The 27,221-nt window shown below is 38.7% G+C and overlaps 1 protein-coding gene across 1 annotated transcript; it reads right to left on the reverse strand.

Annotated features, from left to right (window-relative positions):
• Window positions 1-20,339: 20,339 nt before the first annotated feature.
• LOC143625086 (protein IQ-DOMAIN 13-like) lies at window positions 20,340-23,260 on the reverse strand. The gene is made up of 5 exons (XM_077095540.1): window positions 23,186-23,260; window positions 22,653-23,081; window positions 21,912-22,139; window positions 21,103-21,228; window positions 20,340-21,034 (listed from the first exon to the last, which is right to left on the reverse strand). The coding sequence occupies exons 1-5, from the start codon at window positions 23,258-23,260 to the stop codon at window positions 20,378-20,380; spliced, it is 1,515 nt and encodes a 504-aa protein (XP_076951655.1). The 3' UTR covers window positions 20,340-20,377.
• Window positions 23,261-27,221: the final 3,961 nt, after the last annotated feature.

The raw sequence follows: 27,221 nt of genomic DNA on the forward strand, positions 1-27,221 counted from the left end.
GACCCGCATGTGTAGGCTTGGCAAGAGGCTACTCTTCAACTTTTCATCACTAGTGCAAAAAAGGTTTTATTTTGACAGTTTTGGTGTTTCGCTACCGCTGAATAAATATAACATTACCCCTGCTTGTTTAAAGCTCAACCAAATTAAAATTTCAAACAAATTAAAGCTCAACCAAAGTTTAAGGCCCAAACCAATTAAAACCCAATGACCCATTAACCATATTTGTTTTATGTTTGTTGTTAAGTTTAAAATTTATTTTTTTATTGCATTTCATACAATGTAAACAAAACAAAAATAAAAACACGATAATAAATAAATTTAAACACATGTGGTGCAGATTTCTCTTGTTCGGTTTTTGAAAACTTGAAATCGAGTCATTACAACCTCTTCTTTTACTTTATCAAACGTTTCTTTTTCGATAGCACAGATTAAAGCATTGTTTAAATACTCATCATCCATTCGATTGCGGAAATCTGTCTTGATAAGTTTCACTTTAGAAAAACACATTTCAGCGGTTGCGGTTGCAATCGATAAAACTAACGCTAGCTTTAATATTCGATAAACCAAAGGAAGAGTGGCGTCCTTTCCGGTTTACCGAATATTGAAGCCACCACTGAAAGGTGTTTTATAAAATGAAGCTTATCAAGACGAATTTGTGCAATCGAATGGGTGATGAGTATTGAACAATGCTTTAATTTGTGCGGCCGAAATAGAAACGTTTGATACAGTAAAATAAGAGGCTATAATGGTTTGATTTCTAGCTTTCAAAAATTATAAAGGAGAAATCTGCAACCAATGTGTTTAGATTTATTTATAACTAGTTTGAAGTCCGTGTATTACACGGTCAATTGATGAAAATTTTAAGTTTTAACCATTAAGTGAAATACAATCAACAAAAATGATCATATAATGTTAATAAAGTTACAATTTACATTAAAAATAACAGAAATTAATAACTAAGATCACACAAATATGTTGCAAATAAGTAAAACCTTCAATGTATACTACATTTGTGATTGTTTTGGTCGGTATACACTGTTTATCAAAAATAAAAATCTTTAGTCCATTTCTGCTTGTAACTCTTGATAAGGTAACAAATAGGCCTGCTTATAACTCTTTTGTGTCACAAATAAGATTCTTCAAGTGCATTCCAACCCTAATAAATGAAAACGTATCCATGAAACCAACAAAAAAAATATCCATGCACATAAAATATCATACCTTTTAATTAATATGATGTCATTTGAGATCATATGCTAATGAATGAATCGGTTATGATTTACATTTAATAAAAATATTGAATTCATATATTGAAATGACTTAAAGAATAAGGACTATATATTGAAATAGGTTGAAAAATGTGAAGATGGCTATGGGATTGACTAGTGGCAAGAATATGTAGTCTTTTATTAGAGACGACGGTAGGAATTAGTGTTTGTTATTCAGGTTGGTGTGTGTTATGAAAAGAATTGGACAGAATAATAAAAGGATCCGGAAACTATTATTTGGACGGGTTGACCCGAAATAAAAACCATTTATTGAATATGGGTTAAAAAAAGTGAGGAGTCATGAGGGATTGACAAGTGGCACAATGAAGTAGTCTTTTATTAGAGTAGTAAGATAATGTTTCTATTTTTATTTTGTTTACATTGTATGGAATATAGTAAAAAAAAAGAGTTTAAACGTTACCCGCTGAGATTTTGTTCTTTATCCGCAACTGCTAGCTGAGCTGGCTCAGTTTGTAAAGGAGTTGAGCTTTAGCCAAAGTTGGTTCGCTCTTTTGACTCGCTAAATTAAAGTGTTAATAGTTTATAGATAAAGTAAAAGAGATTTAGTTTGTTGATTTTAGCTCTCTGTCATTTTGTTTGAGAAAAACATTGAATGATTATGCTATTAACATTTGATAAAAATAGTCAACAACAAAAGGCTACACATTTTGGTTACTTAATGACACAATAGTTATTGAAAGGCACGCATTTAAATAAGCAAATGTCCTAGTATTTGATAATGATTATGCTATTAATCATTTGATAAAAATAGTCAACAACAAAAGGCTACTTGAGTTTTGTTGGGTTGTTCACAAGCTCAAGGCAAGTTTAATATCGGATATTAAACCATGTTAGCTTAGTCCAAATTTTCGTTAAACTGAGAATTTGAGTTCAAACTTAGCTAGGGCAGCTTGGCTCGCTTACAAAAAACTGGCTTGTTTGTTCAATAAACAACAATGATGCTATTGTTCAATGATGTTGGCTCATTTGTTCGTTAAACTGGCTCGTTTGTTCAATGATGCTATTGATAACAACTTTGTAAATATGTGGTTGTCTTTGCTAGTTTTTTTTTTTCAAAGTGTAAACTTTATAAACATAAACAACAATAAACACGCCCCCTCCCTACATAAAAAGCTACATCAACTAAAAATTACACCATTTAAAACAACCAGTTAACTTAAAAGGCGAGTATTTGATATTCCTAATAATGCCGACAATTTAATATCCCCGGTAATCTCTTCTATCTTGATCTCTTTTCCTTTTATAGCTTCTGATTCATGGCTTTCGAGATCCTATAACAAGAGATGATCACTGTACGTCCGATGAAACAGTTCCCTACTTAATGAGTTCACTGTAACTTTTTTTAGCGTCGGGGATAAATTCATAAAAACAAAAGATAACAAAGAATTCCGATCTAATGAACGTTGTTTCACTTGATTTTTAATCCGTGGAAACGTATTCATCATAGTCTCTTCAGTTATGCTCTCAGGATGTCTTTTGTTACATGTTAATAAATACAATTGTTCTGTAGAAAGTTACAAATCACATTTAAAATTTAAAGGCACAATGAAAAGCCTTTTATACCATTCATTGATAAATTCATAATCTAACTCGGATCTTAAAAATTAGCACATTATGTAATTGTTTTTATTAATCTTCACTATTATTTTTTGGTCGTTGCCAGTTCTAACTAACGAATTGGTTGCTGATGATCTCATATTTTAACGTATTTGTTCTCAATGATCCGCGACTAATAGAATCACAATGTTGTTAGTTGAACGTCGCCGGAAAAAAACGTTTTTGAAAACTCACATTTTTCCGGAACACTCAACATTTTCATCCTAAGCATCTCTGTAACATTGGATTAGACCTTTAGGAATCTTTTTATAGTAAAAGTCCCGATTATTGAGGTCTGCGGAACCCTAGAACCATCATCAGAATCGGTTAGTGGTGCTCAAATGGTGGTGGTTGGTTGGTGGTGGCGGCGGTGTTCAGGTTCAGTTTTCCGGCAATAAAAATTTTGACTTTTCCAATCGAAAACTTTTTTCCGACTGCTTACAAGTAATGACGTTAGGATTCTGTTAGTCACGAACCGTTGGAAATAAATACGTTAAAAGATGAGACTGTCAGCAGTCAATTCGTTAACTGAGACCAACATCGACCAAAAGATGATAGTTAGGAACTTAGGATTAATAGAGCCCAATATATCTTTCTTGAATAATGCTTTAAAGATATCTTACTTTATCCATCAAAACTTATATTTTGTAAAATATATATTTTATAGATTGAGAATGGATATTTATGAAGTTCTTCCTAATACTTATATAGCATAATTGTCCACGTTTGGCTAGCTCTAATATAAGAATAATAATTAACATCAACTAAATAATCAACTAAACTAGCTATAAAAGATAAAAGAGAGAAGTATTGTTTCCGTATGCTGTGGACTAGTGGCGGAAGGTTAGGCCTTGTGTTATTTTTATGAGGTATAATAATTAAGTATCTGAGTTAGGCCTTGAGAGGTCTCAATTATTTCAAGCCCACCCGAGTTTTCGTCCCACCGTGTATTGCACATAGAGTTTTGCTCCTGTAGTTGCACGCTGACTGTCAAGTGGCAGCCGACGGTATGATTTCCCGCATGAACGTCCAAGAAAAACTCTGAAGCCAACATGAGCTCGATTAAAACAACATAATTTGGCCAGAGTGAAGCAACAAACTGATTTAGAAAGTGTGGTCGCCTAAATACAAAAAGAAAGCCACCGTTTAAATGAAAACATTGTTTGCGTCCTTCTAGTGAACAAGTGGATACATACTACAACCCCAGTTTGAAAATTTGAGAACTTTGACCCTTTAATGCCGACTTTTTCATTCACTTTGAGTTCAACCGTCTAACTCATGTTAAACTGAAATGAGGGGGATGAAGGGTAAACGTGTAAAAGGAAAAATAGGTCTAAATCAGTGTTTTGAAACCCGGCCCGGCCCGGCCCGACCGGGACCGGTCCCTATATCTGGTCAGGTTAGGGTATTTGGTCCGTTTTCTAAAAACCCGGTCGTGTTTGGCGGGTGGCAGTCAGCCCGGTGACCTAGCGGGCCATCCGATAAAACCCATTTTTTCATTAAATCCAAAATGAAATGTGCATGTCAGAATTCGAACTTAGGTCATTTACGACACAAAAATTTTAATAATTACCTTATGAGCCAATCAACCAAGTTCATTTATGTCTTTATTAATCAAACATAACTCATATATATTTAAAAAGTAATGTATAAAGCATAAATAAACATTAAAATTTGTTATTTTTATGATTTTTTTATATTTATATGAATTATACATACATATATATACATATACATATATATATATATATTATTTATGACGTTATCAGGGTCAGACACCGGTCCATCTTCCCGAGTCGGTCCGAACTTTGCCCCAGTAAATCTTTCGGGTCAACGTCAGGAGCATGTCTAAAAACATTGTTCTAAATAGTTGTTTTGAGGAAAAGTGGGAAACTGCCAAAAGCCAAGCAAGTAGTGAGGGGGTGGCCAATATTGCCAATAGGCAATGAAAGTGACAAATCTATATTTCCCTTAATACCCTTGTTACTATACTTATTGTCAATTCAACTCCTTCCACTTTTAAAATCTTTACCTTGTTATCATCGCCATTTATTTTCAATTTTCCTTTTATATATTTGTTTAATTATGGCACGTCAACTATGTATATGATATTTGCTCCACGGCCCCAGAACACAAAATACTAAATGTTTGTTTTTTAATGTGAAATGCGTGTGTACAGAGAACATAACGAATTAAGATAAATTTCAAGTGACGTGATTGAATTTTTTTTTATTAAAATGCTTATGTCGGAAATTAAAAGTTTTTTTTTCACGGTTTTATGAAATTTTGTGTTTGATTCTTAACTATGGTTTAGAAAAAGGTAAAATAAACCAACCAGGTTGGTTGGGTCAGCCAAATGACTGACCTGTTGAAACGGTTTAGTTTGACAGTTCAAACAAGTATATGCAAAATTTTATTCTTTCAGCGATTTATTTCATGTTAAATCGATTGTTTTGATTTGTTTGTGAAAAAGTATATGTTGATAATATGCTCAAACAAAGTCTCCCTCAAACAACACTTCATTTTCAAATTCAAATTTTCTAGATTAAGACGTATTTAAATTATGAAATTTTTGGAGGAGTGTGTTTGGCGATTTGTTTACATAATAACATGTGTTAAAAATAAAATGAAGATCCTTCCTGTAGGGGTATGGTACTAAACCCGGTTTTACGACCCTAAATTTATTATGTTTGGCTTATTTTATTATATGGACTAATACATTGTTATTGGGCTGAGGGGGTTTTGTGGAGGTAACCCTAACTGGGCTAGGCCCATTAGGGTACCATGATGGTGGTCATGAGGCTCCCTATATAAGCAGGTCTCCACCTCCTTATTAGGGGTTGGTCATTCTCAATAAGAGCCACCACCATATTTTTGTGTCTGTGAACAAGAGATCCTCGAGATTTCTTAGCGGTCACCTCCACACCCCCAAAAAGCCGTTGCAGATCCCAAGCAGCCGGAGAAGAAGATCAAAACGTGGTTCGTTCATCTCAAAATCCGTGGAAACATCGTCATGGATCAGGTCAGATTCATCTCATGCTTCGACATTGGCGCCATCCGTGGGACGGCAATGAACCACACTTCGCTTCTCGTCTCGGCCCTCCGATCTGTTCATCAATATCTCAGGTCTACGGTTTTTTCTTCCAGATATGTTCTATGGAAATCTAAAAATCCGTAGATCCAAAGAATACTTCCAGATCTGGAAATACACAGGAAGAGATACCACCAAACTTTTGGGGAAAACCCTTAGATCTGTGTTTTTTCTAAGTGAAATATACCAAATCTAGTTATGATTTTTTCAGATCTGGGTTCGTTTGAGCAACAGTCACACTTCATATTCATAGATCTATAAATCCTATCATATCTGTTGGTTTTGCATAAAACCTACCTGATGTGGATATTCAAAATCTCTAGATCATGCGCGCCACCGCGGATCAAAATCGCTCCCGGCGATCACTCTACGCCACAGCGGGTCGCATGCGCGCTCCCGGCGATTACTCTGCGCCACAGCTCATGTATATCACATGCTCACGCATACCACATATGCTCAAGCATCAAGCATGCTCACGCGTCACATATGCTCACGCATCACGTGTGCTCACGCATCACGTATGCTCGTGCATCAGATGCTCACGCATCTCAAACGCTCACGCATCACGCATGCTCACGCGTCACATATGCTCACGCATCACGTGTGCTCACGCATCACGTATGCTCATGCATATCAGATGCTCACGCATCTCATACGCTCACGCATCACATATTTTATTGGGCTTCACGTATGCTCATGCATATCAGATGCTCACGCATCATGTATGCTCGCGCATCACATCTGCGCGCGAGCATGATTGTACTCATGAGACGAGACAATAGTCTAATCCAAAGCAACGAATGAGTCATACTTAAAGGTTGGGAATCCTCATAATATCCCATATGGCTACGCGCCACACTTAAAGGTTGGGAATCCTCATAATAACCCATATGGCTACGCGCCACACTTAAATGTTGGGAATCCTCATAATATCCCATATGGCTACGCGCCAAACTTAAAGGTTGGGAATCCTCATAATATCCCATATGGCTACGCGCCACACTTAAAGGTTGGGAATCCTCATAATAACCCATATGGCCACGCGCCATACTTAAAGGTCCGGCTATGAGCCGCACAAGCACCTATGACATCGTTATTATTATCTGGCCATTTGTGCCTCCATCACTATTTTGAAGACAAGCCGGGACAGTCATCCTGCGCAGAAGAGGCCCTTTTAGGCCAGTCATTATCATCATATTACAGCTCGTAAGACGCCTCGCGCGCAAGCTTCATTATTTTCACAGCTCGTAAGTCGCTTCGCGCGCAAGCTTTATTTTTTCATAGCTCGTAAGTCGTCTCACGCGCCAGCTTAATTATTATTATAGCTCGTAAGACGCTTCTCACGCGCAAGCTTTTATTATTCTCATAGCTCGTAAGACGCCTCCCGCGCGCCAGCTTTTATTATTCTCATAGCTCGTAAGACGCCTCTCGCGCGCAAGCTTTTATTATTCTCATAGCTCGTAAGACGCCTCTCGCGCGCAAGCTTTTATTATTCTCATAGCTCGTAAGACGCCTCTCGCGCGCAAGCTTTTATTATTCTTATGGCTCGTAAGTCGCCTCTCGCGCGCAGCCTTTATTATTCTCATAGCTCGTAAGACGCCTCTCGCGCGCAAGCTCTATTATTCTTATAGCTCGTAAGTCGCCTCTCGCGCGCAGGCTTTATTATTCTCATAGCTCGTAAGACGCCTCTCGCGCGCAAGCTCTATTATTCTTATAGCCCGTAAGTCGCCTCGCGCGCAGGCTTTATTATTTTATAGCTCGAAAGTCGCCTCGCGCGCAGGCTTTATTATTCTCATAGACCCGTAAGTCGCCTCGCGCGCAGGCTTTATTATTCTCATAGACCCGTAAGTCGCCTCGCGCGCAGGCTTTATTATTCACATCTTATTCATGCTAGTGCACCATCATTATCATAACGACCACAACACGTCACCATCATGAAGAAAACCTCCCAAAACTCAAAGACAATAAAGATAAGGCCGAAGAAAAGGGAAAAAACCGCCTCACCTCATAAAGTCCAGCGCTCCACCTAAACCCTTGCGCGCCTAGGAGCAACGCTGGACTTGGGGGGCTTGTAGGGGTATGGTACTAAACTGTAACACCCCGACCGATGGCGGATTATACATCGGGGCGCCACGTATTGTTTCATTACTCGCGACACTATTTGGGTGTCAATATTCAATAAATACATTTCATTGCGCACGCGCAGAACATGACATAAAGTAACATAAATCATATCATAACTTAAAATATTCAAATAACATAAACTTGTCTTGTTACATTTTAAACTAGGTCCAAAAGAAAAGAAAACATCCTATGTGTCCTCAAGCTTCCAGAAACAGCTACAGCAAACCTGAACATGTGTTAAAATAAAACGTCAACACTTGCGTGTCGGTGAGAAATCAAGTTTAATAGATATAAATAGATAACAATATCTGCGCGCATCATGTGTATAACTGGTGTTCAACAAGGGTGTAATCAGATTGTGATCAAGCCTTAGATCATAGCTCATAGTTCAATCCGTGCTCCCAATTGAGCACAAAAACAAGAAAACTGTGCAAGTGTAAACAAAAGAGAAATCATAAACGATAGTTCTCCCGTGTTCATCTAATGGATCCATGAAAACTGCGGAATAGGCCGACAAGACGGTTAATGATCCACACATACAAATAAACAGCCAAGTCTACGTCCATAACACATGGGGTTTTGCGCGACAAAAGTTTATAAACAAGTTTAAGACTCAAGTTTGTACGAACACATGAACATCCCAAAACATTAAAAATAAAAAGGGATTAGGTACGAGATTACTCACCTGAAAAAGGTGTGTTGAAAGATAATGCAAGACCAACTTTTAAATAAGCACAAGTTAACCTATAAATAAGAGGTTATTGGTTTAACGATTGGTTTTTATGTCTTGAATATATGTAAGTTACTTAAACAAAATATATATATTTACCGAGATCTGGGCAGAACAGAAGAGAAGACGGAGGCAAAGAGAGTGGAGGCGGCTGAGGAATTAGGGCAGAGAGCAAAGGGAGAGAGATATGGGGAGTGTTTAAGTGTAGTGTGTGTAGTGTTAAATAACAAGAAAATAGTATTATATATAGGGAAACCCTAGGGAACACAATCCCTAGAAAAGAGGAAAAGATCTAGACAAATCAAGCAAAAGATATTAAAAAGCATAAGAATCCAAAAGCAAAAGATATGGAAAGATATGCCGGCAGCTGCAGGGGATGGAAAAGCTGACAGGTTACAGGTCAAAGCATGGGAGGTGTCAGATAAAACACTGTTCAAGGCATGCAAAAGAAGATTTCAAAAGATTATGTCAGTCACTTTTTCTGTCAACCAATAGGATTGGTGCGCATGCTGCGCCGAAAGTGGCTTTTCGGACAGATGTCGGAACTGACCTAAAGAGTTCAAACAAAAGATAAGATATCTCAAAAGAATACAGGCTGACCTAAACTGAAGAAAAGACTTAAGGTTTAGCGCGAGAAGACTCGAGCGCACGCGCGAGGGCGAAGGCAGACAGAGGACAATCCTTAGCGCGTCGCGGGAAGAACTACCGTTCTTAGCGCGTTGCGAGAAGAACTACAATTCTTAGCGCGTCGCGGGAAGAACTACCGTTCTTAGCGCGCTGCGAGAAGAACTACCGTTCTTAGCGCGTCGCGGGAAGAACTACCGTTCTTAGCGCGCTGCGAGAAGAACTACCGTTCTTAGCGCGCTGCGAGAAGAACTGCACTTCTTAACGCGCTGCGAGAAGAACTGCAATTCCTAGCGCGCTGCGAGAAGAACTGCAATTCCTAGCGCGCTGCGAGAAGAGTTCGTCTCTCGAATCGCAGGAACAAGTTGGTCTTCGCGCAGGCTTCCTTGTAAGGAGTCTGGCGCGTGGAGCTGCGCAGACATCCTTAGGCGGGAAGAACCAAAGGACAAGCAAAGAGTTAAGAGGAAAAGGGGTTCAAGGCTCAAGGGTTAAGCAAAGGGGCGGGACGGCGACAAAGGAGAAAAGAGGCGGGACGGCGAAAAGGAAATATTATTATTAGGAGTAAGTATTATAAAAATTTATATATATATATATACGATTTATTAAATGTTAAATTTACAAAGATTAATAATCAACTTTTAAATCATAAAAAGAATAGGATCAGAAAACGGGTACCTGGGTCGGGTCGGATTGGGCAGTTGTCACAGTCTCCCCTACTTTAAGAAATTTCGTCCCGAAATTTAACTCGAAGTAGGTTGCGCAGAGAAAAGGTGCGGGTACTTGATCTTCATCTGATCTTCCCTTTCCCAAGTGAACTCGGCTCCGCGCTTGGACTGCCAACGAACTTTAACAATAGGGATGCGACTGCGCTTGGTTTGCTTTACCTCGCGATCCATAATCTCAACAGGCTTCTCAACGAAGTGCATAGACTCATCAACTTGAACTTCATCAAGTGGTATGTGGAGGTTCTCGTCAGCTAAACATTTCTTGAGATTGGATACATGGAAGGTTGGATGCACATTGCTGAGCGCGGGCGGCAGGTCTAGTTTGTAGGCAACTTTTCCCACCCTTGCAAGAATCTTGAATGGACCAACATAACGAGGCGCAAGCTTACCTTTCTTCCCAAAGCGGACAACACCCTTCCAGGGCGACACTTTGAGGAGAACAAGATCACCAACTAGAAATTCGAGAGGCTTCCACCTGCGATCTGCGTAACTCTTCTGTCGGCTTCTGGCAGTCAGCAGATGATCACGGATCTTGGCGATTTTATCGGTTGTCTCTTGAACTAGTTCGGGTCCTGTGATTTGAACTTCACCCACTTCGTTCCAACAAATCGGTGAACGGCACTTTCGACCGTAAAGTGCTTCAAATGGGGCCATACCGATGCTGGAATGATAGCTGTTATTATAAGAGAACTCGACCAGAGGTAGGTGTGAATCCCAATTACCTCCAAAATCAAGAACACAAGATCGAAGCATATCCTCAAGGGTTTGGATGGTTCGCTCAGACTGTCCGTCAGTCTGAGGATGATATGCAGTACTCATGTCCAAACGAGTTCCTAGCGCAGATTGGAGAGATTTCCAAAAGCGAGATATAAAACGGCCATCGCGATCGGATATGATGCTCAAGGGAGTACCATGACGGCAGACAATTTCCTTGACATATAGATGCGCAAGTTGTTCAACACGGTAGGTTTCACGAATGGGCAGGAAGTGGGCAGACTTGGTCAATCGATCCACTATTACCCAAATGCTATCATGTTTGCTTGCGGTCAAGGTTAACTTGGTGATAAAGTCCATTGCTATACTTTCCCATTTCCACGTAGGAATTTCAGGTTGTTCGAGCAAACCAGATGGGCGTTGATGTTCAGCTTTTACCTTAGAACAAGTTAGGCATTTAGCTACGAACACAGCAATATCCTTTTTCATACCAGGCCACCAAAAAGAAAGGCGCAAATCTTTGTACATTTTGTCAGCACCAGGATGAACTGAATACCGAGATTTGTGCGCTTCACTCAGTATGACAGAGCGAAGATTCTCATCATTGGGGATCCAGATGCGATTGAGATAACAGAGAATTCCACTCAGATTAGGGACAAAATGCGCTTCCGCGCCACACGCTAACTCGGCGCGAAGGTTGCCATTGCTGATGGATGCGCGCTGCGCGTCACGAATGCGTGATTCAAGATTGCTTTGAATCGGCGCGAAGTGAAGCTGCGTGCGCGGCAAGATACAGTTAAGTTGGCTGGGTTTTCGGCTGAGCGCATCGGCTACCACATTAGCCTTTCCAGGGTGATACCGGATCTCACAATCGTAATCGCTGATGAGTTCGTTCCATTGACGTTGTCTCATGTTAAGTTCCTTTTGATCAAAAATGTGCTGAAGGCTTTTATGGTCTGTGTAAATGATACACTTAGTCCCATAGAGGTAGTGTCTCCAGATTTTCAAGGCAAATACAACTGCACCAAGTTCGAGATCGTGAGTCGTATAATTCTTTTCGTGAATTTTGAGTTGCCTTGACGCGTAAGCGATAACCTTGCCTCGTTGCATAAGTACACAACCGAGACCTTGGTTGGAGGCATCACAATACACGACAAAATCATCATTACCCTCAGGTAACGCTAGAACAGGAGCTTCGCACAACAATTGCTTGAGCTTCAGAAAGGCTTCTTCTTGCTTCGAGCCCCAAATATACGGTTTGCCTTTGTGCGTTAAAGCTGTTAAAGGCAAAGCGATCTTTGAGAAGTTCGAAATGAATCGCCGGTAGTAACCAGCTAAGCCCAAAAAGGAACGGATTTCGGTAGGAGTGGATGGCGTAATCCAGTTCTTGATTGCTTCAATCTTGGATGGGTCGACATGAATACCCATCCTGTTTACAACATGACCAAGAAACTGTACTTCATCCGACCAAAACTCACACTTGGAGAGTTTGGCAAAGAGTTGCTCGGTTTGAAGCTTTTGCAACACCAACCGAAGATGTTGCTCATGCTCGGCCTTGGTTTTAGAATACACCAGAACATCATCGATGAACACGATCACGAATTTATCCAAGAAAGGCCTACACACCCGATTCATTAGATCCATGAAAACGGCGGGTGCGTTGGTTAAACCGAAGGACATGACCAAGAATTCAAAATGGCCATAGCGGGTTCGAAAAGCAGTCTTGGGAACGTCCTCTTCGCGGATACGCAACTGGTGATAGCCAGAACGGAGATCGATCTTGGAGAAACAAGAGGCACCTTGGAGTTGATCAAAGAGGTCGTCAATACGCGGTAAGGGATACCGGTTCTTAATAGTGAGCTTGTTCAGCTCGCGGTAATCAATACACATGCGAAACGTACCATCTTTCTTTTTAACGAACAACACCGGAGCACCCCAGGGCGAAGAGCTAGGGCGAATGAATCCTTTAGCGGTCAACTCTTGAAGTTGACTTGCCAATTCTTGCATTTCAGCGGGTGCAAGTCGATAAGGAGATTTGGCTACGGGGGATGCGCCAGGGACAAGATCAACACGAAACTCGACTTCCCGAGCGGGAGGTAAACCAGAAAGATCATCGGGAAAGACATCAGGAAAGTCACGCACGATGGGGATTTCAGAAAGTTTCTTCTTTCCTTCATCGGGTTTGACCACATGGGCTAAGAATGCAACACATTTCTTCCGCAAAAGTCTTCGGGCTTCAGTGCATGACATAAGTTTAAGACCGTTAGATGGTTTCTCGCCGTAGATATGCAGATCACCATTTTCCCGAGGTATGCGAATCAACTTCTTGGCGCAGAATACTTCGGCGCGATTTTGCGAGAGCCAGTCCATTCCAATAATCACATCAAAACTTCCAAGAGGCATGGGAATGAGGTCGATTAGAAAATCGTTTTCGTTAAGGTTAAGCGTACAATCTTTGATCACGGAGTTTATTAAAATAGTTTCACCATTAGCCAATTCAACTGAAAAGTTTTCGCTTAAGTTTATGCGCGGTCGCGCAAGTTTCTGCTCAAATGCGCGAGAAATAAAACTTCTATCGGCGCCAGTATCAAAAAGTATAGATGCATATTGTCCGTTAAGTAAAAATGTACCATTAACCACGTCATTATTCGCTTGCGCTTGGTGCGCGGTTATATTAAAAGCTCGTCCGCGCGTCACTTGGTTCGAAATTTGGTTAACCGGATTAGCTTGCGTAATCTGAACTTGTAGTCTCGGGCACGCGTTCCGGAAATGACTGGGGTCACCGCAGTTATAGCACGACCTGGGTCGTGGATTAGGGTATGTTGGTTGTGGGTTCTGCAGGTAGGTTGGTGGTGTTTGCGCAATTGGGTTGGAGGGAAGGACTCTACAGTTCTCAGCAGTGTGACCAGTACGGCCACATCGGTTACATTGTCGACACGGGACTTGAGTTGGATGGTGAAGTCTACAGGTTGGGCAAAAGGGTTGGTTTCCTGTGTAGGGTTTCTTAGTTGGCGGGGCAGGGAGTGCTGGATTGGTTAAGGCATAGTTGTGGACTACAAGAGGTGTTGGGTAGGTCGACAGTGGGTTAGGCGCGTAAACTGGAGGTTGGTAGGTGGGTTGCTGGACAATGGGCGGGATGGTAAGCGCATAGGCTTTGCGCCTGCGCTTGAGGTTGTTACGGTTTGAGGGTTCTGGTTTGGTTTCTGTTGGTTCTGGGACAGTCTTGGTGGGTTTGGTCTTCTCAGCTCCCCGCAGGAACAGGGTTCCTGCCCTGACATGGTTGTCGCTGAGCACAGCGGCCAACTCGATGGCGTCAGAGATGGTTAGTGGGTTCCTGGCCCATACAGAATCTTGGATTTCCATGGGGAGACCCCCAAGGAACTTCTCGATGGCTCGGCGGGAAGGGGTAACTAGGTGTGGGACAAGCAAGCTTAATTCATGGAAGCGCGTCGCGTACTCGCGCGCTTCGCCACTGTACTGTTTCAGGTTCCAAAACTCTTCCTCCAGGCGCTTTACTTCGTTGGGAGGGCAGAACTCTCGCGTCAAGATTTCCTTGAATTCCTCCCAGAGCATGCTAGAAGCAGCCTCTGCGCCACGCGCATGAGCTACTCCGTTCCACCAAGTAAGCGCCCTTGATTCCAGGACACTAGAGGCATATAAGGTTCGTCGGTCTGGAGGGCATTGGGTATGGAGGAAAGTGTTTTCAATTTTCTCGAGCCACTGGAGCATCACGGTGGCTCCTTCAAGCCCTGTGAATTTCGGAGGGTTACCCGCATTAAAGGACTTAATATTGTATCCGGAGGGGTTGGGATTAGTTTGGTTTAAGGCTTGGGCTATCGCGGCGGCCATTTCCTGGGAACGTTGCTGCCTACGTCTGCGCGCAGCCTCTCTCCTCTGATAACGAGCTGATAGCGGAGGCATTCTATAAAAGTTTTAGTTTTCGTTAATATCTTGGTATATGAAATCGTTTTAGCGCATAGTATACCGTCGTAAAGCTTGTTTCGCGAAGTTAAATGCTGTCAAATTTTGAAATAAAAGTATGAATTTAAATGCAAACTTAATACAGGTAATGAATTCGAATTGAAAATCGACCATTCATGCATCACCATGACTTTCCGAATTCTCAATTTAAAATATACGAGTAAATGAGCATTGAAGGTTGACCATTCATGTATCACCATGACTTTTCAAATCTTCAATTTAAAATATCGAGTAAATGAATATTGGAGATTGACAATTCATGTATCACCATGACTTTTCAAATCTTCAATTTAAAATATCGAGTAAATGAATATTGGAGATTGACAATTCATGTATCACCATGACTTTTCAAATCTTCAATTTAAAACATAAAGTTAATGGTAATTGAAAATCAACTATTCATGTACCACCATGACTTCTCGGATTTTCAATCCCCACAACAAACGAATATGTAAGTAAAGAAATAAATTGAAATTTAATAAAAATCGAAAGATCGCGAATAAAACATGAAATCAAGTGCTGCGTATGCGCCAGCATATTTTATAAATATCGAGTAAATAACAATTAGCGCGCAAACATGAGATATTTCTCATGCGCGAAAAGGGACTCTTAGGTATTATAGGTCGTTACGTCTAACCACCTATCCTAAAGTCACGGAGCTCTGATACCAATCTGTAACACCCCGACCGATGGCGGATTATACATCGGGGCGCCACGTATTGTTTCATTACTCGCGACACTATTTGGGTGTCAATATTCAATAAATACATTTCATTGCGCACGCGCAGAACATGACATAAAGTAACATAAATCATATCATAACTTAAAATATTCAAATAACATAAACTTGTCTTGTTACATTTTAAACTAGGTCCAAAAGAAAAGAAAACATCCTATGTGTCCTCAAGCTTCCAGAAACAGCTACAACAAACCTGAACATGTGTTAAAATAAAACGTCAACACTTGCGTGTCGGTGAGAAATCAAGTTTAATAGATATAAATAGATAACAATATCTGCGCGCATCATGTGTATAACTGGTGTTCAACAAGGGTGTAATCAGATTGTGATCAAGCCTTAGATCATAGCTCATAGTTCAATCCGTGCTCCCAATTGAGCACAAAAACAAGAAAACTGTGCAAGTGTAAACAAAAGAGAAATCATAAACGATAGTTCTCCCGTGTTCATCTAATGGATCCATGAAAACTGCGGAATAGGCCGACAAGACGGTTAATGATCCACACATACAAATAAACAGCCAAGTCTACGTTTATAACACATGGGGTTTTGCGCGACAAAAGTTTATAAACAAGTTTAAGACTCAAGTTTGTACGAACACATGAACATCCCAAAACATTAAAAATAAAAAGGGATTAGGTACGAGATTACTCACTTGAAAAAGGTGTGTTGAAAGATAATGCAAGACCAACTTTTAAATAAGCACAAGTTAACCTATAAATAAGAGGTTATTGGTTTAACGATTGGTTTTTATGTCTTGAATATATGTAAGTTACTTAAACAAAATATATATATTTACCGAGATCTGGGCAGAACAGAAGAGAAGACGGAGGCAAAGAGAGTGGAGGCGGCTGAGGAATTAGGGCAGAGAGCAAAGGGAGAGAGATATGGGGAGTGTTTAAGTGTAGTGTGTGTAGTGTTAAATAACAAGAAAATAGTATTATATATAGGGAAACCCTAGGGAACACAATCCCTAGAAAAAAGGAAAAGATCTAGACAAATCAAGCAAAAGATATCAAAAAGCATAAGAATCCAAAAGCAAAAGATATGGAAAGATATGCCGGCAGCTGCAGGGGATGGAAAAGCTGACAGGTTACAGGTCAAAGCATGGGAGGTGTCAGATAAAACACTGTTCAAGGCATGCAAAAGAAGATTTCAAAAGATTATGTCAGTCACTTTTTCTGTCAACCAATAGGATTGGTGCGCATGCTGCGCCGAAAGTGGCTTTTCGGACAGATGTCGGAACTGACCTAAAGAGTTCAAACAAAAGATAAGATATCTCAAAAGAATACAGGCTGACCTAAACTGAAGAAAAGACTTAAGGTTTAGCGCGAGAAGACTCGAGCGCTACGCGCGAGGGCGAAGGCAGACAGAGGACAATCCTTAGCGCGTCGCGGGAAGAACTACCGTTCTTAGCGCGCTGCGAGAAGAACTACAATTCTTAGCGCGTCGCGGGAAGAACTACCGTTCTTAGCGCGCTGCGAGAAGAACTACAATTCTTAGCGCGCTGCGTGAAGAACTACCGTTCTTAGCGCGCTGCGAGAAGAACTAAAATTCTTAGCGCGCTGCGAGAAGAACTGCAATTCTTAACGCGCTGCGAGAAGAACTACAATTCCTAGCGCGCTGCGAGAAGAGTTCGTCTCTCGAATCGCAGGAACAAGTTGGTCTTCGCGCAGGCTTCCTTGTAAGGAGTCTGGCGCGTGGAGCTGCGCAGACATCCTTAGGCGTGAAGAACCAAAGGACAAGCAAAGAGTTAAGAGGAAAAGGGGTTCAAGGCTCAAGGGTTAAGCAAAGGGGCGGGACGGCGACAAAGGAGAAAAGAGGCGGGACGGCGGAAAGGAAATATTATTATTAGGAGTAAGTATTATAAAAATTTATATATATATATATATACGATTTATTAAATGTTAAATTTACAAAGATTAATAATCAACTTTTAAATCATAAAAAGAATAGGATCAGAAAACGGGTACCTGGGTCGGGTCGGATTGGGCAGTTGTCACATAAACCCGGTTTTACGACCCTAAATTTATTATGTTTGGCTTATTTTATTATATGGACTAATACATTGTTATTGGGCTGAGGGGGTTTTGTGGAGGTAACCCTAACTGGGCTAGGCCCATTAGGGTACCATGATGGTGGCCATGAGGCTCCCTATATAAGCAGGTCTCCACCTCCTTATTAGGGGTTGGTCATTCTCAATAAGAGCCACCACCATATTTTTGTGTCTGTGAACAAGAGATCCTCGAGATTTCTTAGCGGTCACCTCCACACCCCCAAAAAGCCGTTGCAGATCCCAAGCAGCCGGAGAAGAAGATCAAAACGTGGTTCGTTCATCTCAAAATCCGTGGAAACATCGTCATGGATCAGGTCAGATTCATCTCATGCTTCGACACTTCCCAAATATAATTGCTAAATATTATAGTAGAATGTTTGCTTAATAAAAATACAGGAAAATGAAAAACTATAGCATTTTATTTCTATTACTTGATTAGTCAATGAGCTGGTGGTGAAGTGCTAAGTGAGAGATATTTTGTATTTCATGTGACTCAAGTTCAATTCATACTTCTGATATTTAGTTTTAGAGGCACCAGGGCGATGATAGGAGACTAGTTGATCCTTGAATTGAACGGATTTTATCTCACTGCACTATCGTGCCTTCGGGCGAGTGTTCACAGATGTTGGCCTTAGGCAAGAGTTTCCCGGATCGAAAACGAAAGTATCCCGATGTGCTGAATTTAGGTAGTAGTCCATTTAGAGTATTTGTTGGCCGTTAAAAAAAATTATAGATTTCTCTCTTTCTTTTACGTTACATTTTATCTAGTGATCAATTATGTAAATTCTCGCTAATCAAGTAATGATGACCGATGTTAACTTTTTACTTACCCGGCGGGGATCACTAATTATCTTCCACACACAAAATACATGGCTTTACATAAACACGAGTAAATCTACATAGAAACAACAACGTAATTTTATTACATAAACACCGATAAACTTTGAAGTACAACTAAAAAGCCAAGCATTAATGATAGAACTCCATATAAAACTAAAATAACATACCTTTATTGTGTAAAACCGTTTTAACATGTCGTAAAGAAAATAATTAAGTTGATCCAAAAATCCAAGCTTAAGATAACAGTAGTACCACAAATCATCATCATACAAAGTTAAAGATGGCCATGAAGCCGATACTTTTAAGGCCAAGCCCATTGGACCCATAAAACTAGTACTTTTGGGTAGGAAATTGGGAAGTCGTGACTTCAAGTTATTTATCTTTTAATAACACCTGTAAACGAACCGAACGTTCGGTGAACATTCGTAAACCATTCGGCGAAAAGTTTGTTTATATTTGTTTATTTAATAAACGAACGAACTTGAACAAAAAACTTGTATTCATTTAATTAAACGAACGAACATGAACACATGTTCCGTTCGTTCATTTATGTTCGTTTATTTATATTCATTTATATTCGTTTATGTATTAATAGAAAATAATTAAATATTATCTAGATAGGTCATCTGCTTAAAGATTTTATATTTGTTAATTTGTGTTCATTTAGCTGTTTTCATTTAAGTTCGTTTATGTTTGTTTGTGTTCATTTATATTTGTTCATGTATGTTCGTTTATCTTTTTTCAGTTATGTTCGTTTAGATTTTAAACAAATGAACACAAATGTCCCTTTTTAAATAAACGAACATGAAAATAAATATTTGTTCAACTAAGTGTCTATTTTCTTTTTAAAGTTAAATGAAAGAACACCAACATGCCATTTTTCGTGTTCAATCGATTCCTTTATAGGCTTTCATTATTCACATTGATGAATACATCAGTCTTAATCTCTAGGATTTTCTGATTTTATTTGTGTTCGTTTATGTTCGTGAACACATTAATTTTCTTAATGAACGAACATGAACACAAAATCTCGTTCGGTAAGTGTTCGTAAACACATTATTTTCTTAACGAACGAACACGAACAAGGCCTTGTTCATGTTCGCTCGGTTCATTACCACAAGTAAACAGAGATAATAGTCATAATACTTGTTCATCTCTCTTTTTTTAGCTCGTCCTAAAAAGTTGAACTTTAAAACTTCAAATTTTGAATATTTCGATTAGATCAACTTGAGTAACTCGGAATTTGATTTATTGAACTCCAATGGGAGGGACTAGTGGGTTCAGCTTGGGTTTATATATTTCTTTTCATTTTTCTTATTTTTATTAAATTAAAATCTTTTATTTCTAATTATATATTTATTTATTTACATTTTGCATTAAAAGCTTTATCAAAGGGAAAAAGACTAACATGACGGTATTAGTCTCAGAGACTGGCATGACAAAGGAAATGTAAGCCAACGAGAGTCGTATACAAAAACAAAAGGAACCAAAACCGAGGTTTTGGAAAAACCATTATAAAAATGAAAAATTAAACTCTATATGTTATTTAATTCTTTATTGCAATTGTGTATCTAATAATATTTATTACAAATTATACATAATAAAATATAAAATGTAAGCGAGTCTAGTCAACTTCGGTATATAAAGCTCGGTTGGAACTCGTTTAGCTCCGGTTTGAAACCAACTATTAACAGACAAAAACCAACTTTTATACACTCAAAAAACAGATGCTTGTTCGTTATTACACATCAACATTCTGCATTCAACCAATACATAGATGATCAAACACTCACTATATCCCAAAAAGAAGATTAAGTAAAAAAAAAGAATAAAATCGAAGAACTCAAACCCACCCAAAAAGTTCAAATAATTCAAACAAATCTGTTAAATGGTTTCCTCCCAAATCCTGCTGGCATAGACATGGATGAATCCATACTCATGCCCCCAACTGACCGTGGTGATCTATGTTTTTCCAATAACACCCTCGGAGCTGGCATTGTCGTTTGATCCTTACCCGAACTTCTTTTATTCCATTTAAACGACGAACCGATTGTTTGCGTTAATGGGAACGAAAACCTTCGTTTCGACGACGCCTCACTAGCTGCATTGCTCGTGACCACCCGGTCCCCACCCGTTAGCCTCGCTTTGGCTCGAGCTGAAACAGTTGGATTCATGTAGTTCGGGACCGAAAATGGCGGACAGCTCATCAAACTATCGTCGTCTTTCACCGGGTAAGTTGAGCTGCTTGCACCACGTTTTGACTTGGAGTATTTCATTAAGTTTTGAGTTGTTAATGGTGTGGTGGTTCGTGTTGGTGTCATAATGGGTCGGGCCCGAATCTGGACCGTTGATTTTGATGATCTCGGTGTGGCAGTTTCGAATATTGGTGTGGGTGGTGTGAACCTGGAGTGTTTTGTGGGTTCATCGGACTGTAACTGTCGTTCTAACCAGTTCCACCACCATGGAAAGCCGCCAGACCGGATGTCGGTTAGAGCAGTTTGAGCTGATTTTGGTGTGGCTTTCCATAACTGAAGATCAAATGTGATGAAAATGGGTTTGATATTGGAGAACTAAATGATGATGTTTTTAAGGTTACCTGATGGGAGTATGCATAGGCCATGGCTCGTTCTCGTTTGATCATGGCCTCTATTTTTCTTTGTAGTCTTGCTTCTCGTACTTCTTTCGTTATTAAGCTATCGTCCCAGTGTTCTTCGCCTGGTTCCTGATGCATCGCGTATCCGAAACCGAACCGAACCAAACCAAACCATACATCAAGTTGCGAACCCACAACTTTTTAGGTAAAACCGTAAAGGCAATAATAAATAGGAACCGAGCCAAGCTCAGGTTAGCTCTAGATATAGAGCTTGAAATGAGTCAACTCGAGCTCTCGTAAGTTAAACGAGCCAAGCTTAGGCTCAGCTGTGCTCATGTACACTGCTACCAGTTTTTGATGAGTGGTTAGACTGGTTTCGAGTAACGAAAATTCTCTTTTGGAATCTTTTTATTTAAATTTAAGATTAACTTCTCTAATATACGTATGAAATTTGCCAAACAAAAACTAGAAAAATGGTGATGTTGTATTTCTGTATAGCTAAATTAAATACTCTTTCTTCAAATAAAATCTTCATTATTTTTCCTTATAAAAAAATAAATAAATAACAATGTATTTCTTTTACTCTTTAAACATAAAGAACATAATAATTTACTATTTACATGTAATATGTAGATATTTTTTAAAATTTGTTACGACGTCATTAACTTTTTAGTTAGATCCAACTAGTAAACCATAGCGAGACTAGTTCGATGACCGATCCAGTTTTCAAAATTGATTTTAGCCACTTGAATCTATGGACCTAAGTTATAAACTGAACGACATGTGGTGTACAAAAGGAAAGGAGATATTACCGGATTACTGAAGTTCCATTTGCCAAGTGAAGAGTCATTTATGTTTGTGTGTTGTTCAAGTGCTTGGTTTTCCAACATTTGTATTCTTCGTGACTGAATCTGTGTCTGGACTCTCACCAATAACTGCATGTGTTTCATTGCGTTGACTGTTTGCCTCTTCACGTTTTGGCCTCTCACCACTCCTTGCAGCCTCACGAGACCCCTCAAAGCTCGAAAATTCCTCCTCGCCTATGCAATATACTCAACCAATACAAAAATGTCAAATACTCGAACATCATATAAAAAACTTACCAGGCACGCTTGAAACTGAAAAAACATCAGTAACAGAAACAATCAAACCCAAATGAAAATCAACCGTTAGGTTTTATGTTTTGGCTTTGGTTTTGTTTGTAATTAAAACCAAAAAAAAAAAAACGAATGCAACTGAGTTTATGGATTTTCATTTTTAATATTGAATGTTAATTAATATATAAGAATTTAATAAATAGTTTATCCCAAATATTTTAGCTCAAATGCATAATAATCAATTAATCATTAATTAGCAAAAAGATTAGTCCCAACTTCATTATTTTGGGCCAATCTTAATTAGCCACAAACTTTGAAGCCCAAAATGTAAAAACGAACGGTTTTCAAATACCCCCCCCCCAAAAAAAAAAAAAAAAAAAAAAAACTGAAATTTTGGTTTTGATTCGGTTTGAGCCCAAAACCTACCCATACCTGTCCATACACACCCCTACTTACCATATAACCTCTATAAGCAGCCTGAATTATGGTGGCCAAACGATGGTGGTGTCTAATAGTTGGCTCTGGTCTATAGCTGGTTTCCTTGTGCCTTTGAACAACTCTAGGAGGTGAACTATAAGGAGAAACCACCCTAGGAGACGTGGCTCGATAAGAACTAACCCTAGGAGAAGTGGCTCGACGAGAGCCAACTCTAGGAGAAGTGGCTCGATGAGAACTGACCCTAGGTGAAGTGGAAAACAAAGGTTGTGAGGTTGTCGGTTGCTCGACGGTTGTAGGATGACCGATAAATAACAATTGCTGGTCAACTTCTCCCAAGATTTTCTCGATGCTGCTCGGTTCTCTAAATAAAGGAATGAACGATCTACTCTCGCCATGTTTCAATCGCCCTCGCCCCTTCCTTTCGTGTGAGGTTCTCCTCTCTATTTCCTGTGACCAATACAATCATTAGAAATCAAGAAACACGACGTTTTTAGCTACAAATGAGGATTTAGTTGAAGAAGTTAGCCATAAAGTTTGAATCTTTGGCTTACATTTGGTAGTTTGTCTTTAGAACTGGATGTGAAAACCCTCTTGATTGCCGAAAACCAACTCCCTGTTCTACCCATGTGTTCCTTACTTCTTTACATTACTATCTCACCTTAAATGATGCAAGTATAAGAAAACCGAATAACGAATAACAACAGTCAAAAAGTACGAAAGAAAAAAGACGAAGAGTTTGCGAATATTTTAGCATACCAAATCAACAAACAGCATATGATAAAGAAAAACATTCATATTTACCCGAAAATAAGTCTAAAATCCTATGCTTGCATTTCATCAAACACCTTATGTGCATCATAAATTTTACACACATAATTTGAAGTATAAACATGCAAAAGAACAGAATTAAGAGCCAGTTCATACCTTAGCACTTTTCAGAATCAAAAGCTGCTTCAATTAACCATCTTCCTCTGACATGGCTTGGTGTGACATGAATATGAATCTTACTTACATTCACAGCAACAGTAGCTTTAATTACAGAGTAAATGGTGGAATTAGAAGATTGATTATTATTACTATTATTAATATCACCACTTTATTGTCAGTCACCCCACCACACCACCATACATCCACCTTTGTAGTTAACAATTTCATTTCAACACGATGCAGGTTTGATTTATTTAAATAAGTTAAAGGATGGTGATGGATGGATGGATTTGGCCGCTTACCCACTTGAACAAACAAACCTTGCTTAAATTGGAAGAATAATAATATTATATTATAGGCTTAAATGAAATAGCTTTTCATCATCATTATTATTAATAATAATACTACTCTACTATGGAATTGAAACTGGTCCATCAGAATCTCCCACGGCGGCGCGTGGAGAACACGCATACGGATTGTGGTGGGCCCCAATATGACCGTTTTTTTCCCGTACTCACTACTTGCTTCGCGGAAAATTCTTCCCGAGTCATCATTTGATATCGAATTTTTACCATGTTGTACACTTGGTGTAGGGCATGTATTCGGACATCGTATTTGGATGTATGTGGGCGGGTATGATATTAAGTGAGATTATGTTTTTAGGCTTGCAAATGAATCGAACGAACACGAATAAGAGTATTGTATGTTTGTTCATTTAGCTTTAAACAAACATGAATAGTTACTTAAACAAATATTTGTTTTATGCCAGTTCGTTTAAAAAAAACAATGTTCGTGTTCGTTTGATTAAAATCCAAACGAACAGTACACAAAAAGGTTATTCATTACCTTTCTTGACACCACCATCATTGCTTGATTACCGCCACGACTGTTGTCGGCACCACCACCGACGTTATTGCGTTTTTTTGGTAATTTTTTAGTTTGAGGTACAAGTATAATTTTTTAGTTTGAGGTACACGTATACTTTTTGGTAATTTTTTATGTGCCTACCAAACAACATTAATTAATGATTTTTTTTTGAATTCTTATTGGTTAACCAAAGGTTAACCAAAGGAATGACAATGATCTTTTATAAGTGTATACAATTATGGCTAGTGAATAGTTTGACTTGTCTTTATTTTTAGATTAATTTTTTAATTGATGGACTATATATAACTTAAACATGCTTTAAATAAACAAATAAAGATTAATACATTTTTTAAAAGCATTTAGGATGAGATTGCATATATATTTTGGTTTTAAATAGTTAGAAGTGAAAGAAATTTGACATGAGATTGACACAGCAACTTCTCTAGTGTTTAATTGAATGAGTGGAGCATAAGCAAAATCACATCACTTAAAAGTCATATATTTCATCATAATAACATCTCTTTATAGCCTAATTGCCCCCCTAAACAAACTTCACTTTCAATTTTTGTTACAAGTCAATGAGAACCCTATATTAGTATACTGTTCTCACATAAGTGATATTATCATTTTTCGGTACTATTTGAAAATGAACTTTTTATATTTGTTAAACAAATTTTACATAAAAAAAACATTAAATTCGGTAGGTAAGAGGCTAAGAGGCAGCTAAAAGAAGAAAAGAGGATGGTTTTGAAGTCACTAAAAGGAGAAAAGTCGGCTAAGCCGTCGTCTTTATTTTAAGCGTACTTTGACAACATGACATAGGCAATTAAGTAACTTGATTTGTAGTCTAAAATTAGTCTACTTGTGTCACGTGTCAACTCCTTGTTGATCAGGAGGTGTGAGTGTGTGACACCGTGACCCATCTGAATTTATATGACTTTCGGTGCTAAAAGACGCCAACTAATTCTTAGCCTCCTTACCCTTTTTGGGGCAATCTGATAGGTCTATGGATGTTTAGAATAAAACAGTTAATGTATGTATGTATGTTTTTTTAAAGGCTCAATATTGTCAAACCAGTTAGAGATAAAGAAAACAAAAAGAAATAACTGACAAAGTTACAGAATTTAACAGGCTAGCACTTCTCATTTCTAGTAAATCAAGTTTCAAGATTTATTAAAAATATTAGCTATCGTCTCACCATTAACCTGTAGCTAAGATCATGAATTGGAGTTGGATTCTGGCCCAGTCTGTTTTAGCCCATTACTATCCTATGCAGGCATGCGTACTAATTACTAAAACAATAATCATACATTCATTATTCATACTCTACATTCTACAATACCATGAATATGACGTGCAAAATCACACTATACTAGTATACTCCACACCTTGCATGCATGCCATGTCATTCTATGTTTGAAAATGGAGTTTTTGGACTGAAAACTATGTAATATATATTCAAATACATAGCCATGTGATTTCCTAATATTTGAAATCTCGATTTTAGTTGAAATATATAAAACTAGGTATTGTATTGTCGTGTAATCATTAAATGTTTTAAATTGGATTTTGAGCTGTAAGTGTACACGCCAATGCGGTTTGCAAGGGCGGAACAACATATTTTAGTCCACACTACAAATTAAACTTTTCTTCTAGTTCTGCCACTGAAGGTTTGAGTTGAATAGTACATCGACTATATAATCTAAATTCATGTAGTTATCCACCTAAATTCAAAATGGGTTTCATGCGTTTAGCAAAGTGTGTTTTAGATCATGTATCAATATATGTTATTATTTTTGTGGTAGATAACCCTACATGTATGCACTTTAGTGTTTCGTTAAACATGTGTGATATGTTGTTTCGTATAAGAAACAAGACATGAACATTGTAATAACCATGCTAATTAGTAGAAGCCTTGGTTGTTGCTTGTAATATGTTTCACAAGCAACTTGAATAACTGATTATAAGATTAAATCAACACAAGGGAATAGCTTCGTAAGGGTCAGCCCCTGATGGGTCACTTTGCGGCACCCTATTGGTAGTATTTTTTTGTTTTTGATTTTTGGTTTCGGCCCGTAAAGAACGTAATGAAAACTAACGTGTGTGAATTTTGTTTTTGTTCTTTCTTTATTAGTTTGTTTTAGTTACGTACCGTGCCGAACGCGACGGAAACCGGTCGTATTTGCGTAGACTCATCGCGTTTTGTTTTAGTTCCAGTATTATAACGAGAACCGACTAAATGCTGATTTTTGTTTCTTTTAGTTCCAATATCGTAATGAACATGACGAAAATCGACTGAATTCGCGTAGACTCAACCGCCTCAACGCCCGGGATGTATAACGGTCGGGTTTTACCAACGATCGAGTTTTACCGACTTACACCACACCATTGGTCCACCCCAATTTTTATAAATTTTTTTGTTTTATTTTTATCTTAGTTCCGATACAATAACGCACGTAACCAAAACCGACCGAATTCACATTGACTTACCGTATCAACGCTTGGGTTTTACCGACCTGCCCAACGCGTTACGCCGGGAAAAACACTAGTTCAAATATAATAATTTTGACGTGCTATAACTAACTATAAACGTTGTATAATAATTAATAAGTTTAGTTTGCTACAAACTCATACAATACGTTTATTTTGAATGATGCTAGAAGAAGCCATATTATTTAACCTTACTACCCAAGAGCTATAATAAAACTGAAATTGATGAGAACCAAAAACTCACATTTGTATAAGTTCAAACACATGACTAAACTATTTATCAAATATATTGCATGCTCACAA

This window comes from Bidens hawaiensis, unplaced genomic scaffold (genome assembly GCF_021521415.1).
Source record: "Bidens hawaiensis isolate Kalapana, Puna unplaced genomic scaffold, B.hawaiensis_p1.1 tig00004020_1, whole genome shotgun sequence".
Classification (NCBI taxonomy): domain Eukaryota; kingdom Viridiplantae; phylum Streptophyta; class Magnoliopsida; order Asterales; family Asteraceae; genus Bidens; species Bidens hawaiensis.